The sequence below is a fragment of the Acartia tonsa genome, chromosome 5 (assembly GCF_053477335.1).
Source record: "Acartia tonsa isolate MP-2025a chromosome 5, ASM5347733v1, whole genome shotgun sequence".
Taxonomy (NCBI): domain Eukaryota; kingdom Metazoa; phylum Arthropoda; class Copepoda; order Calanoida; family Acartiidae; genus Acartia; species Acartia tonsa.
Genome location: NC_137264.1, coordinates 6,285,754 through 6,302,783, shown reverse-complemented (window position 1 = coordinate 6,302,783; position 17,030 = coordinate 6,285,754). Strand labels below are relative to the sequence as shown.

Genomic DNA, 17,030 nt, shown 5'->3' with positions numbered 1-17,030 from the left:
AGTTTTCTAAAATCATGCATTTTATACCTGTGAAAAATGAAATCGCCAGCGCTAGGTGTAGAGTAGACTTTGACAAAAGATTTTTGGGATATCATATCTTAGGCCTTATGTGTTTAAGTTGAAATATGCAGAACACCTAAATTCACCTTCAAAGTCATTCTCTAAGCATTTTAATTTTTTTTTTGAAATAACGGGATTTCAAAACTGCCTATTGAAAAGGCCTAAAAAATATCTTTTTTTGTCCCTTTTTTCACTGTATATAGTTACAACTTATTAAGATATTATTCTCAGTTAAAAAAAAATTGGCGCTTCAAGCACCAAAACCGGCAAAAACAGGCAGTTAAACTTCTGAACCCCTACTTAACCCCCTGACAGACCCCCCCCCCCTATCTCGGCTCCTGTTACAGATAGAGACGTAAAACTTTTTTCTGGTTGTTCATGTGTATTTTTAGAGAATTACTTTTTCTAGTCATAGCGGTCAGACCGCTCCTTATCCGCTTTTTAGCGTCCAGCCGCTAAATATTAAAACAGCTGTAGAGCGGCCAATTCTAAAGCTAAGAAAACCAAATTTTATGACAAACTATTATTTTCTATAATAAAAAAAATACCTTTTTTGACCATCGCCAAAAACGACAAATAATGGAAACCGCCAATTTTGGCGGTAAAACGGCCAATTTTAAAGCTAAGAAAACCAAATTTTATGACAAACTATTATTTTTTAAGGGCCAATTTTAAAGCTAAGAAACCCAAATTTTATGACAAACTATTATTTTTTATAATAAAAAAATACCTTTTTTGACCATCGCCAAAAAACGACAAAGAACGGAAACCACCAATTTTGGCGGTAAAACGGCAGTTGGCAGCGCTAAATAATATTTTTATCTGTTTATAGTTACAACTAATTAAGATATTATTCTCAGTTAAAAAAAAAATTGGCGCTTCCAGCACCCAAACCGGCCAAAACAGGCAGTTAAACTTCTGTATCCCTACATAACCCCATAACAGACCCCCCTCTATCTCGGCTCCTTTTACAGATAGAGACGTAAAACTTTTTTCTGTTGGTTCATGTGTATTTTTAGAGAAAATTACTTTTTCTAGTCATAGTGGTCAGACTGCTCCTTATCCGCTTTTTAGCAGCCAGCTGCTAAATATTAAAAAAGCTGTAGAGCGGCCAATTTTAAAGCTATGAAAACCAAATTTTATTACAAGCAATTATTTTTCATAACAAAAAAAATTCTTTTTCTGACCATTGCCAAAATACGACAAATAATGGAAACCGCCAATTTCGGCGGTAAAATGACGGTTGGCGGCGCCAATTAATATTTTTATCTGTTTATGATCACAATAAAAGACTACATACAAAAATTGGCTGATTAAGGTCTGGAAAGGGTCAAGACAGTTAATTGTTTAAACTAATGTAATAGATTTTTATTTTAGTCAGATGCCAGACGCAGACAATTAAAAAAAAATAACATTTAGAAATATTATCAATTTGTCTACAAAGGGTTAACAACAAAATCAAAATATACAAATCTAATTATTAAAAACATCAAGATGATCTTCTCTATAAATTTTATTTGTAAAGCATTGATATTTTTATCAAATAATATGACAATGATGACAACATTAATAAGTGATTAAATACAGACAAAAAATAGGATGACAACATCCATAAAGACAAAGCTCTAAGATCAGAAGTAAGGACAACTCTCTTGTAATTACTTTTGTAATATTTAATCAACCTTATTAAAAATAAGATGAAAATTAGGTGTTCAGGTATGATCCAGCAGGATATAATCCTCCTAGTCTTCAAATAACTTTGAATGGCTACAGTGTATTTATTTTTTCGTAAAATTGTAAAATTAAGCTTATCTTACATGCCTACATGACATATTAAATTTTTTTAAAATCAGCTGTTGTTTCCAGCTGACCGCAGCCAGTGGCGGCAGTCCATGTAAGCTTCAAATCAATTAAATTTTTTGATAAATATACATTAATTCTTGAGTAATAATAAACTTCCGTGAATAGTAATGCCATGACCATTTGGCCACTCCTTGACCGATTTTTAACTGATTTTTTATTTCCTACCTGTAGTTTTGCCGTTTTTAAGCTGCCAGTAGCGGAATTCTAAAACAGCTCTAGACCAGCCAATTTTTGTATGTAGTCTTTATTGTGATCATAAACAGATAAAACTAGCGCCTCCAACCATAGTTTTACCGCCGAAATTGGCGGTTTCCTTTTTTTGTCATTTTTTGGCGATGGTCAGAAAAAGCATTTTTATTGTTATGAAAAATAATTGCTTGTCATAAAATTTGGTTTTCCTAGCTTTAAAATTGGCCGCTCTACAGCTTTTTTAATATTTAGCGGCTGGCTGCTAAAAAGTGGATAAGGAGCAGTCTGACCGCTATGACTAGAAAAAGTAATTTTCTCTAAAAATACACATGAACCAACAGAAAAAAGTTTTACATCTCTATCTGTAACAGGAGCCAAGATACAGGGGGGTCTGTTATGGGGTTTTGTAGGGATACAGAAGTTTAACTGCCTGTTTTTGCTGGTTTGGGTGCTGGAAGCGCCAATTTTTTTTTTAACTGAGAAAAATATCTTAATAAGTTGTAACTATAAACAGATAAAAATATTATTTAGCGCCGCCAACCGCCGTTTTACCACCAAAATTGGCGGTTTCCGTTATTTATCGTTTTTCAGCGATGGTCAGAAAAGGTATTTTTTTATTATAAAAAATAATAGTTTGTCATAAAATTTGGTTTTCTTAGCTTGAAAATTGGCCGCTCTACAGCTGTTTTAATATTTAGCGACTGGCCGCTAAAAAGCGGATAATTAGAGGTCTGACCGCTATGACTAGAAAAAGCAATTCTCTAAAAATACACATGAACAACCAGAAAAAAGTTTTACGTCTCTATCTATAACAGGAGCCGAGATAGAGGGGGGGTCTGTCAGGGGGTTAAGTAGGGGTTCAGAAGTTTAACTGCCTGTTTTTGCCGGTTTTAGTGCTGGAAGCGCTAATTTTTTTTTAACTGAGAATAATATCTTAATAAGTTGTAACATTATACAGTGAAAAAAGGGACAAAAAAAGATATTTTTTAGGCCTTTTCAAAAGGCAATTTTGAAATCCCGTTATTTCAAAAAAAAAATTAAAATGCTTAGAGAATGGCTTGGAAGGTGAATTTAGGTGTTCTGCATATTTCAACTTAAACACATAAGGCCTAAGATATGATATCCTAAAAATCTTTTGTCAAAGTCTACTCTACACCTAGCGCTGGCGATTTCATTTTTCACAGGTATAAAATGCATGATTTTAGAAAACTGACTGGCGCTAGGTCTAGAGTAGACTTTGACAAAAGATTTTTTGGATATAATATCTTTGGCCTTATGTGTTTAAATTGAAATATGCAGAAGAGCTGAAAACCTGCACATTACTGAGATATTGTTAAAACCGCCGTGCTACCGTTATCTGTTGATATTTTACATGCCTGGCGCTAGGTCGCCAGTAGAGATAGAGAGCTGAAATTTTGTACATATATTTCTAGGCCCCTAAAGTAACTTTTTAGGTTAGCAGAAGATTGAAATTCGAAAAAGGGTATTTTCATGAAAAGATCTATTGTGCATGACTAACTAAATTACATTTTCCCCATAACGTTACAGACTAACGAACTACCAAAAAAGTTAATAAAACAGTAGCTTTGTTAATACAAAAACTAGAACATGGATTGCTAATGTTTCAGATATGTGAAGTTTTAAAAAATTCTACAAATACATGTTACTACCGAAGCATTTATTTCAAGAATAAGATAAATAAGACTAATGTTTTAAATAAATATTTTCTTTTGTTCATTTGAATAAGGAAAATGATTTTATATTTGAATATTTCGTGATGCACTACATGTTTATCCACAGAACAGATCTATAGTATAAATGTATTTTTAGATAACTACCTCCCTTCCTTTTTCAAAGACCTCTTTCCTCTGCTTCTAAATTATTTTCTGCAACTTATCTGTGTGTTACTCTAGTATCCACAGTCTAGTTCCTTTTTAGAATAAGTTAGAAAAGAGTAGGTACATATCCTCTCCTCTTAAAATCATTTATTTTTTGAGGTGTTTGGTGATAAAGGGTGTTATTTAAAAAAGGGAATCTCTCTCCCTGGCTATAGTTTCAAAGGAAGTTTTCACAAAAAAACATATTTAAATAATTTAGATTGTTTATTATAATTATTACTAATATATTAATAAAATAAAATAAAATAAAATGTTTAGTCAAAATATATTCAAAGGATTGGCTTTTATAATACTCTGGGATAATACTAAAAACCTTGGTCAATTTTTAAAGGTATGTTGTTATAATTTTTACTAATGCTTAAGACTAGTAGGGTTTTATTTTTTAATAGCTGAGCAAAAAAAACTCAAAATAAAATTAATTATTACATAATAAGAAGATGATAAAAAAGGGATGAAAAAAGGAGAATATATAAATCCCTCATGAACTAACTTACAAAGAAAATCTTTAATAATTTTAAACAGTGCACTGCAGTGATACATTTATAAACAAATTCTTGTATAGAGTATAGAGTAGGACCTATGTATACTAAAAGTTTAAAATATCATCCAGTGATAAAATTACCATAACATTATATTAATTAAATCCATAAAAATTTTTAGGGGGGTATGCTCCAACACAGATCTATCAATTAAAACAAAAGAAAGATTAGGTAAAATACATTCTAATTTTAGACATTTTTATAAAAATCTAAGGAGCATAGCCACTCAATAATACACTCGATACTTGTATCTTTCTACAGATACATAGCTTTTTGCACAAAAATGGTCATATTCAAATATTGAAAGCAATTTCATTTATTCTTTAAAAAAACTTTATTTTTACAACTTTTTGTCATAACATGAATTGTCAAATCAAGGGGATTATTCTTTTCTTACAAGTTTTGTTAATCTTCGCATGCATGGTCAATATAGATATTTAAATTTTGTCATTTTCCAAACTATGGTTTTGGTTTAATATGAAAATTTCAGTAAAAACTCAAAATTAGTAATTAATGGGTCAGATCATTATTCAGACGTTGGTGAACTTGAATTCAACTCTCGATAAGTTTCAGGAAGGTAGCCAAACATTTCCAAATCAGGTGTGAGCACTCTAAAAAAGAAATTTGATATAATTTGGAATACTTTTAAAAACCAACTTAATACCAGAATATTAAAGTCAAATTATAGAAATAACTAATATAGCCTTAAAAAGTGTTTGATCTTTATCAATAGCCCAGACCCAGGAATAAGGTATAGCGAACAACTAAATATATCTAAAATAATATTTTGAGGGGGGGGGGGGGTTAGATGAAAAGATTGGCTTTATTATGATGCGTTACCCACCAAAATTTTGAAAAATTGTCTTTTAGGATGTATATTTTTACAATAATAGCATTGTGAATATACTAAAGGTAATATGCAAAACAACTCTTATATAATATACTACAATATGCTTAAAATGTTTACATTTTACAATGAAAAAATTCTAAAATATTCTCAAAAAGAACTTAATGAACTATTTTATTTGTAGCGAAGCTACTCTATAAGTTAAAATGTCTGTCCGTCCGTCTGTCTGTCTGTTAGAGACATAGTGATCAGGGGATCAGTGATCAGTTTTATCAAGAAAAGCATTATAATTGGGGTTTTAGATTTTCAAGTTTTCTTGATTTACTCCTATTCAAGATAGACGGCTAAAATTTTTAGGGATTAAATTCAGAATGTAAATAAAAATCACATTCTACAAATTTTCACATAGTTTCATTAAGATTTGTTTAAATTGTGGTGCTAGATCGATTCCTAGATTTTTAAGTTTTTGTGATTTTACATGTTCTGTGATTATCCAGTTTAAAGTTTTTTTTTATGAAACTGCCATGTCATCCTTGTTTTAATTATGGACAAATGTTTTAAGGTCTTATTGCAATAAATCATTTAGATTTGTCAGCAATTCATTAAATAAAATTAATTAGTCTTAAAACATCTGTATTTAAAATATTAATTTTATTAGAAGTTTTTATTTGGTTTATTATATTTTTCAAAATATTTGATTGTAAAGGTGCTACTGTATTCTTAAACTGTAAGTATAATAAGATAAATTACTGCCAAAAAGTTATTATCATAAACTTCTTTTCATCAAATAAATAAGAAAGTGATTGTACCTGACTAAATCTTCATAGATGTGTTTTGGCAGACTGTTTAGCAATTCAGATGTACTCAATCTAAAACAAAACAAGGATGACAACATCCATAAGTAGCATAGCATGTAAGCTGTTATGAAATAGACAAACAAACAGAGTTATAGAACAGATTTTTTGTTATCGTAGAAAAGAAAGGAGGAGAATATGCAAAAATCAGGGATAAGGGATAGGAAACATAACCATAAATTAGATCAGTTTCAAAAGGGATATTGCAACTTTTACCTAATTAAATTAATTAATTGGCAGACGGCTCCTATTGGCTATTACTCTAAACCAATATGGCTCGGCTTATCTGGTATCAACCTATTGGCAATAGGCGGATGGCTATATAAAAATTGCAGTAAATTGTGCTTTAAAAACTTTCAGCTTTATAGAAAATAAAAAAAATAGAGGGATTATTTTTTAGAAAGTGAGTAGCTAAGAATATTTAATTGGTAGTTTATAAATTAAATGTTGTATTTCAAATTTTATACAGAATTGATAAAACACCTTAACCTTAACCTTTGTTCTATACTACAGAGTACAAATCTAGTATAACATTACCATCCATAGAACAATTAATAGAATATTACCTTAAGTGCTTATTTATTAATTTATCTATTTTGAATTTTAATAAGCAATGATATTTTCAATTAAAATTTTTACTCGTTAATAAAAATGCAAATAATACTTTGAATACTCTGTCTGAGGCAAACCCAATGATAGCTTTCTGAAAAATTCAACTTACTAGAGTAAAAGATAAAACAAATTTGGGAGAAAAAAGAAACATCATAACATAATTTTAACAACAGAAATTCTATTTGTTATTGGACAAGACATTCACCTTTCAAATTCCTTTACATTATCCCTGCTGTCAACAAATTGACAATCTACATGTGTGTATATCAATGATATGAGGTCAGCGCAAGCATACATATATACAAATGTAGAATGTGATTCCTCATGTTTGCATGTCATCTTTTTTCATACATGACCCCCAAAAAGATACGCGCACATATGCACCAAGCACCCCCCAAGAATATAATTAGCGCTTGAATTGTTTTTGTTCCTTTGTTCCAAATTCTGATTGAATGATGCTAGCTAAAGATAATTCATTAATTGACTGAACTTTCTTCGAGGGACAACATCCCTTCAGCTATCTTGCAAAGCCTAATTAGCACAAACTTGTATGCAAAACAAGGTAACAATACTTCTTTCTTGAATTGATTATCTACACACAATTCTTCTATAATAATGAGCATCAGAAATAATATATCCTATTGTATAAAGTAGTAAGCGTTTTTTGTCTGTCCCAAAGGATCTCGTCTATAATACAAAGTAGCTTGATGTCTGTCCGTCTGACCGTCTGTCCGTCTGTCTGTCTGTCCCTTAAGATCTCGGTAACCACTGAACTGATTGGATTATACTCTTCAGAGAATATACCTACTGGTCCTGTGGTGGTTTTTGGCTATTTTCTTGGGGGGTGGGACACACCCAATCCCCCCAAAAATAAAAAAAACCCAACCCCCTTAAATTTTTTTTTTTACATTTTTTGTAAAATCTCAGTAACTGCTGATCAAATTGGGCTCTACCCTTCTGGGAATACACCTACTGGTCCTTTGGTGGTTTTAAGCTATTTTCTTGGGGGGTGGGACACCCCAACCCCCCAAAAAATAAGAAAAATCCCCACTTCCAAAATTTTAAATTTTGTAAAATTTTTGTAAACAAAAACCAGTAATTGGGGTGGGAGAACCCCACTGCAACATGGGGCGAAGCCCCCATGAATCCACCCCCCCCCCCCGACAAATATTTTTTTTCAATTTTAATTTTTGTGTATGCCAACAACCTAGGTTTAATTTTTACGAATTGAAATTTTTGTGTATACGGCAAACAACCTGGGTTTAATTTGTACAAATTAAAATTTTTGTGCATAAAGCGCACAACCTGGGTTTAATTTTACCACAGAGTAATTAAACCAAGAATATTTTTTTTGAATATTTCTATTAAGGAGGGTTGACTTCCCATAACTATATAGGGCGAAGCCCCTAGATGCTAGGGGCGAAGCCGCTAGTTTATTATATTTGAGTAATATTGTGAAAGTGTATTATTCAATGAATATGGTTAAATTTAATTTTTCAACAATTTTTTGTGTTGATTATGTATCAAAATTGTCAGTCACTTTTTATAGTTGTGTTAGAGCTTATTGAATTTAAAATTGTCTAGTTCTGCGTAGTATTTTTCTACTTTTAACAAAGGCTGCGCAATAAGAATTTTAAAAAGGTCCGCATATTTTTTGGCACACCCTTTAATGGGGTGCATAATGAAGAGAATATTGAAAATAAGTTTCAACCGTGTATCTTTTACAGGAGCCCAGAAAATCAATTGAAAAAAATAAAAGTGGCAAAAAAGCTGTTTAAAAGCAGTCCAACCGCTTTGGATGTTTTATACTTGATTGATGGGAATGTTGACAAAAATGATTCTATCTTTTATAGGAGCTGAGAAAATCATGTTTCACCAAATTAATTAATTACGGACAGACAGATGGACGGACATTTGGAATTATAGAGTAGCTTCATTACTAAAAATAAAAGAATATAATTTACATCAGCTAAGTAAATTTAAATGTCAAAATCTTCATTTAAATGCATTTTCTTCATAAGAACTATACTCATAAGAACTACACTCTTAAGACCTACTCTCATGAGATCTAATTAATATAAGACCTACACTCATAAGACCTAATGTGACATAAGACCTATAATTTATTATAAAACAAATTAAACAATTTAACAATGAAAGAATTTGTAATTTGTTGCAGCAATCTTCAGGTTAACCATCCTTGCCGACAAACAGTCAGTTCTTCCAGGATTGCAGTCAGTGTTGTTGTCACTAATGGCCTGCTGGAACTTTGTCCTTGCCATAGAGTCCTCTGTTTTAAAGTGGTTGATAATCCTTAGCATATTTGGCGTCTATTCACATTAGGTCTTATAAGAGTTGCTCTTATGTCACATTTGTCATTGGAAATAATAGGAAATTGTAAGCAGCTCTGTTAAATATATTTGTTATCATGATTGGTATTGAACAAAACTGTCCTTGATTATAAAAATACTGAAATGAAAACTTACTCATTCTTTTGTTGAGTTGGATTCTCCTGAATTTCTCTGAAATCTATCTGAAAGCAAAAATTTCAATGAAATATAACTGTAGAAAATGTAAAATTCAAATAAATATTTTAAATAAAAAAAAACATTTAGACAAAAAAAAATTCAGCAAAGTAAAAAGATCAAATACTTTTTTTGAAGTGTTAAAAAGATAGAGGCAAAGTAGTTTTAATCTAGCCTGACTTAATCATCATTCAAGCTTATTCTAACTGTAAAATAAACAAAATGATCCGTTGAAGATAAGAAGTTCTCATTTTGTTAACCATACCTTTTCAATTTTGCCCATACACAGAAGATCTCGATGAAATGTTTCCAATTTCAGAATATACTTGTAAGGCATCTGAAATAAGTTTAAATTTAAAAGTAATGAAGGGAATAAAAATAAATTATCTGCACTTCTATTTAAAATCATACCATGCTAAAATTACCACAAATGGACAGACACGCAGACGGTAAGAAGTACAAACTGACTTAAATTGTAGCTTTGCTATTAAAGATTGTAAATATCAATGAAGGTGCCTTATAAATACTCACCCTGCAATAATCACATTTCATGTATTGGGGGAAAAAATGACCATTTACACCTTGGCAACCTGCAACACTAAAATATTTTGTTTTAGACTTAATACAAGCATTTAACACTGTTATTTATCTTTTTCTGAAATCTAACCATAAAATGTTCTCTGTTGTTTGTCTGTGGTAATTGCTGACTGTGATAGTTGATAATGTTAATAAGTGGATCTGGATGCTGTTGTGAATTGTCTGTATTATAAATCAAAATTTGAAAATTACCTGCATTTTTCTTTCAATTCTTTAATAACAAATTTAACCAAAGAAGTAAATGATAAATTTCCATACTTTTTCAGTATTTCCATTCGACTAAAAAAGTTTCACAATTGAAACAAACAAAAAAATGTGACAAACCATACATACTTTTTTAACATTAAATTTTACTAGGAAAGATTTTTCTTATTATTTCTGATATTTAAGGGAAAATCAATGGGATCCTAGTTGAAGCCTTATTAAATACTTTTTGATCTAACAATTTGCATTTGGGATATAAGGTTATTACAGAAAACACACTACAAAAACTATTAAATAACTTTGAAATAATCAAGTCATTATTTGATATAAGATAAAACTATATGAGTTTGAAGTGACACATTTCCAAAATACAAATTTCTATGAAATAAGCAAGTTTATTGACTTAATACTATTGAAATGATTTTTACCTTTCTCTAAATGATCTTTGCTTCATTTCTGTTTCCAATATTTTGTCTTTAAACAAAGAAACAATCCTGAAATAAATTTTTGAGTGAAAATGTGAGTACAAATTTTTATTAGTTATTTTATTTTTGATGCTGATGACTAAAAAATGTTTATGTAACTCTAGCTGTGTGGGGCTAGATCCATTGTTCGGTTTGTGATGGGTTAATGGCTTGTAGAACAGCTACACTGATAAATATACAGTCCATCTTTTGGAAAGATGGACTGTATTTGCAAGAAATGTACAAATAACTGATATATACATAATTAAGATAGAAAAATAGTTGGCTACTTGTAATAACATAAATTAATCCACATACAAGTGCTAATGGTTGCTAGCTATGCACGGTCCTATTACTGTTCTGGAACTTAAAGGGACTGTAAACGTAAATTTTTCTCATCTTAATATCAACTCTTAACATTATCTCATTCATAATATCTCAAAAATAGAGCAAAACGCGCTTTTGTTTGCCTAAAAAAGGCCTTTTCCGACGATTTTTATCAGGTACAGGGAAAGGAAGGAATTTTCCGTATTATATAAAATGTGCATTATATTGCTTTTTTCTCCCATTATAGCTAAAATCAAGCTTTTTCCCATAGTTCTTGATTTTTCCTAATGGTTAAGCTGACTTTTAACATAATCCTTGCTTTAAACCAATGTATAGTTACTTAAAAATTGATAAAATAAGCAAAAATTTTTATTGAAAACCAAATACAAAAACAAAGCTAGAAACAGGTTTTTTGTATCTAATTAACTTCAGATGGCCAATCTCGCCCACCTTTGAATACAAATTTGTAAATAATAAAGACGCAATATTTCTGTATAAACAGTCTGATAAAAGTGTAAACTAATTCTCGAAAGTGGGTTATTTATTGTCCAACACAATAAAAAAGGATATTATTATTTTAAATAACCTATGAGATTCAACCCTTTGTAGACAGTGAGGTATATTTTTGTCAATAATACAAATTTAAAATAGGTCTTTATTACCTAATTACTACGTTATAAAAAAACTAATTGGCAATTTTATATCATAAAATAAATCCTTAACTGTAAGTAAATTGTTTCAACTATATATGACAAGTTAAATATACCTACAAACATCAAAAGAAACAAAAACGTTCAGATTTTTTCTGTTTTTTCCTTTTTCCCTCCCAAAATACCATAAAATCAATGCATTATTCCTGGATATTTTTGTTAATAGGACGTTTTGGTTGATCAGTGTAGTGAAATGTGCTTAGAAAATGTTAAGATTTAATAATCATATGAGAAATTTTTACGTTTACACTCCCTTTAAACCTGTAATATTAAATAATAAGTCCAATACCTTGACAATGGATGTCGTACCACACTGAAAGACATTGAATTTTTCACTAAATCTCTAAAAATATAAAAAAATATCAAATTTAAAAATGATTTCCATTTAGAAAGCATATTCACATTAGAAGAAAAGATATTTGCTCAATATTGCTAATCTAATAGATAAATAACAATAGTGAAGCACTTATATGTTAGCGGAGAATCCACTGGCGTAAAGAAAAATCAAGATTACATTTACATAAGAGACAATATTTGTTGCAGCCATCGCATTAGAATTTAATTTTAGAAGTAAAAGGCAAAAACAAGGATTACAACATCCATAAGTAGCAAAGCACCAAATCTATTATGAAATTTACAATTGCACAAAGTGAACTATAAAGCAGATTATCTGTTATCATAAAAAAGAAAAGAAAGAGAGAAAGAATTAGAAAAACTTAAAAAAAAACCTTAAAAATAAGATTTATGTCTTGAAAGTTGTAAAAAGAAAAGCAGCTAAAAAGCTGATTAAAAGCAGTCAGATTTTTAAATCTGATTAGGGTGCATAATAAACGAAATATTGGCCACAAGTTTCACCTGTGTATCTTTTGTAGGAGCCGGGAAAATCTGTTTTAAAAATTAAAAGCGGCTGAAAAGCTGCTTAAAAGCAGTCTTACTGCTATGACTGTCTTATTCTTAATTATGCTCCATATTGATAACAATATTGACAAAAAGTTTCAGCCATCTATCTTTTTCAGGAGCTCAAAAAATCAGTCATGAAAAATCAAAGTAGCTAAAAAGCTCCTTAAAAGTATGTTATTTAAAATTCATTTGTTACCTTTTAAAACTCCAATCCTTATTTTCAGTTGTTCTGCGCAACATTGGATATATCGTATTCTGCTTTAATTGATGTATAGCTTAAAAACAAATAAGAATTATTTTCTCTCAAAAAGTTGATAAAATTAAGAAATTCTCATGAATGTTTATTGGCTGTTTGGAGGCTAAAGTATTTCATACTCTATTTCATCCATAAGAGATTACAGCAAGAATTAAGTACATAAAATTTCTATTAAAAACTAAATAATTACACTTTCTATTTATACTTACCTTTATTGCTCTCACGTCCAATACTGTATTTAGGTTTCATTAGACCTAAGAGCTGAATAATTTCAGATGACAAAGTAGTAGATGCGACCTAGAAAATTAACAAGTTATCATGCAGATTAATCTTTTTTTTTGAGGGGGGTAAGTAAAATGAGTGTTTCCAATGATTCGGGAGGGGGGATAGGGTAATATAATTTTAAAACACCCCTTTAAACCCCCCCCCCCCCCCATTCTTGTCTTAGGGGTAGGCCTAGGCATTAAGCGAGCAGGATCTGACCTTTATTTAATCTAACTCTGATGTAAAAGCTAATATTAAAATCTAACCTTTCCATGTTTACAATAAGCCAGATTTTTTTTTTCCAGGTACAATATGGAAGATTGTGTAGCATTATATTCTGGCCTAACACAAATAGTTAACAGCATTATTGCAACTTATCCCAAGAAATTTATCAAAATAATATTCAGGTGAAATTTTTCAAAATAAAGTAAAGTTATGACTTACAACTTTTATAAAAATAATACAAGACCCACAAAATCATTTCCAGATTAAACTATTAACGGAGCTAAATTATTTTCATAACTTTTTACTTATTTGGGGCATATAAAGAAGAAGCATTAATATTTGGACACATATAAATAGTGTTTTGTACAACATGGCCAAACTGTGTATGAAAAATCTGGTGAATTGATTTCAAGTTATAAATACCTTGCTTCACAAATGCTCTTTATTCTATTTTTCCTCCATACCTAAAATGTGTATAAGATGAGGTTACAATTAGAAATTCATATGCCCAGTTCACAAACAACTTTTAGAGGTTGACCAATTTATTCTGTAGGTCAACCTAAACAAGCACAACTAACAAATGCCTTTATAAAATCAGTCAACCTAAATCTTTTTTAGGTCGACCTAAAATTTCCAGAGGTCGACCTATGTCTTTTGTAAACTATGCTATTAAAGGAAGCCTGTAAGAAATACCACGCTTTAACTGCTGAAAGACTGCCACAAGTAGACCAAATGCCCCAAATTTGAAGCCTTCAGCTTCTATAACAAAAAAGTTCTAGGCATTTTAAAATGACATTTTATGTACAATGAAAATTTTGAAAGAATTGCAATGCTCATGTTGAAAACTTTGAAATTAAACTACGTAGCCTAGAAACAAAATTATAAGCTTATTTTTGTCATAAATTTAGGTTTCCAGTAACTAATTATATTTTTACAATAAAAATACCCATTTTTATAGTCAAAATCTTTAAAAAAATTTTGTTTAACTTATGTACTGTAGCCAATCAGAAGGCTGAATCAGCTTAACAACCAATCACAGCTGAGATTGTATTAGTTTCCCCCTTTGTTTCCGCTATGATTTTCGTTTAAAAATGCAATTTAAATCGAATTTTTTTCATAGATTTTGACTATGAAATGTGGTGTTTTTATTATAAAAATGTAATCAGTTACCGGCAATCTAAGTTTTTGACAAAGATAAGGTTATAATTTTGTGTCTAGGCGACGTAATTTAATATTGTTTTTTCCTTTATGAGCATTGGAAATCTTTCAAAAACGTCATTGTACATAAAATGCTATTTTGAAATGCCTAGAACTTTTTTGTTATTGAAGCTGAAGGCTTTAAATTTGGGGTATTGGGTCTACCTGTGGCAGTCTTTCAGCAGTTAAAGGGTGGTATTTCTTGCAGGCATTCTTTAATTTTTTAAGATTTATGTCTTAAAATTTTAGAGGTGTATGTAAGTGTAATGGGACACATACACATTTATATTTTTAAAACCAAACTATATAAAAGAAATTCATTTGTAAAAAGCTAATACTAGAGCTGGATCTTTAAATCACTGATCTGCCCGAGCCGGCTTTGCAACTGAGCTAATTTTTAAAGTGGATCACCTCATATCAATTTTTAAAGCCCAGTTTATAAAAGACAAAGGCCGACATCTGAAAATTTTAGGTTGACCTATAGAAGCTTTAAGTTGACCAATTTTATAAAGGTATTTGTGGGTTGTACTTGTTAAGGTTGACTTATAAAAAAAATCAGTCGACCTTTAAAAGTTATTTCTGAACTGGGCATAAATCAAAATTGCATTGGTGATCTGGCTCACCACGCGATCGCCTATGGCTCACTGGCAACACTCATATTGTAATGCCACTGAGCCGGGCCAAGGTGAGCTTGTGACTCACCTCCGGCTCACCTCTGGCCCAGCTCAGGAGAAAAAGGATTGCAAAAAACTATACAGGAGAAGCAGAAAGTTGCCCTGAAAAGCCATTCTTGGGTGTGTTTATTGATTCCCCACTAAACTTTGAAAAGAAATTTATGTATAAAAAGTCAACACCAGGAAAAAAAGGATTGCACAGAACTATACAGGAGAAGCAGATAGTTGACCTGAAAACCCATTTTTGGGTGTGTTTAAATTGATTCCCCACTAAACTTTGAATACCATATTGAATATTTAAGGAAAAATATCTATAAGTCTATTTTTAATCAACAGAGTTAGGCATATATTATTCCTTTTAAAAATAGCCATTTATTGCACAGATTGCCAGCATGGAGCTGTGGACCAGAATCACCTAAATGGAGTGCAAAGAAATGCGGACATTTTTAAAATTCTAATTCCGCAGCTTGTTTTAAAGGGCGAATATAGGTTGAATATGATATGGGCTTAAAATTTAGGTGCAATTCTATTCTTTTAGAATATTTATGCCAAATTTAAAAAAAAAACCTTAATAGATATTGCAATTTTCGTGTTTACTTCAACATATAAAAAATCTGATAACCAACAAAATTGGCTTTTTTTTATCCTTTATAAGACTTTTTTTTGACTATTTTGCTTAAGTTTGATTGACTATTACATTGACATGCATCTTAAATGATAATTTAAATGTTATTTTTTTTAGATTATATACTATTTTATTCAATTTTCAAAAAGCGTAAAAATAATTTTTATAAAAGTGCGTCAAGAGTTTTGACTAGGGTAAATAATACGCTTTAAAGTTTATTTTCTGTACAAAGATCATTGATTAATTCTGGATGATATAAAGTACGCATTTTCAACTCACGCACACATAGACACACAAATTGAATGCAAAATTTTCTCCAGAAAAAAATATAAGAAAAAAGAAACAATATTCACCTATTATTTTTGTCCCCTTTAAATTAATTTTAACAATTAACATATAAATTTCATACTTACATGAAATAAAATTTCTCCTGTAAAGGTTTTTAAAAAAAATAAAATTCATATCACTGTGGGCTAGAATTGAATCAAGACAAAAGTAAGTGCCGAGCCCTGGGACCTATGTAGGGTGAAAATAGACATAAATCCTTGATGATTCCAGGTGGAGACAAAATATTTCAGCGGGGTCTTTTAGTTTTTTTTCCAATTTTAGGTTCTGAAAAAAAATTTTAAAAAATATGAAAATCTTTAATAAAAAACAAACAAAAAATATTTTTTAATATTTTTTTTTATTTAAAGATACAAACAACTTATATAAATACTATAAGCTTTAAAAAAAATCACAATTTTCAAATTTAGACTTTCAATATAAAGATTTGTAGAAAAAACCTAACAACAAATTCTAACATATTTCTGATCAACATAGCAATAAAACGTCTTTTGCAAAATCTTTATCATAAAAAATAAATAGCACTTACTAAAGACTTTTTTTCATTTAAACTTATACTTTTCACATTAATTAACTTTAAAGATTGATTTTTTTAAAAAGAAAGGTTGCGTGATTTTTTTATTCATAATTAATTGCCTAATTTTAAGATTCAGATAAAAAACCTTACTGCATTATATCATGGGATACTCTACTAGCAGCGGCTACGCCTCTAGAGGCATATAGGGGCCCTTAGGTTGGGGGGGAAGACGAACCCCCCTTACAACTACAGTTTTTTTTTAATGTAAAAGTTTAAAACATTTATTTTGGAGAGTTAATTCTCTTGGGATAGTGATGGTACCCTTCCCCAAAATAGTA

The 17,030-nt window shown here is 30.3% G+C and overlaps 1 protein-coding gene across 2 annotated transcripts in view; it reads right to left on the bottom strand.

Annotated features, from left to right (window-relative positions):
* Positions 1-4,201: 4,201 nt before the first annotated feature.
* Positions 4,202-17,030, bottom strand: part of LOC145318630 (carbohydrate sulfotransferase 12-like) — a 62,114-nt gene continuing 49,285 nt past the window's right edge. For both annotated transcript variants that reach the window (XM_080160028.1, XM_080160026.1), the window contains exons 4-15: positions 13,758-13,798; positions 13,376-13,451; positions 13,055-13,142; positions 12,786-12,864; positions 11,979-12,032; positions 10,617-10,682; positions 10,177-10,263; positions 9,919-9,985; positions 9,653-9,724; positions 9,349-9,395; positions 6,206-6,265; positions 4,202-5,160 (exon numbers count right to left, since the gene is read on the bottom strand). In XM_080160028.1, the coding sequence (XP_080016154.1) occupies positions 5,076-5,160; positions 6,206-6,265; positions 9,349-9,395; positions 9,653-9,724; positions 9,919-9,985; positions 10,177-10,263; positions 10,617-10,682; positions 11,979-12,032; positions 12,786-12,864; positions 13,055-13,142; positions 13,376-13,451; positions 13,758-13,798 (822 nt within the window). In that variant the 3' untranslated portion in view covers positions 4,202-5,075. The remainder of the gene's footprint in view (positions 5,161-6,205; positions 6,266-9,348; positions 9,396-9,652; positions 9,725-9,918; positions 9,986-10,176; positions 10,264-10,616; positions 10,683-11,978; positions 12,033-12,785; positions 12,865-13,054; positions 13,143-13,375; positions 13,452-13,757; positions 13,799-17,030) is intronic.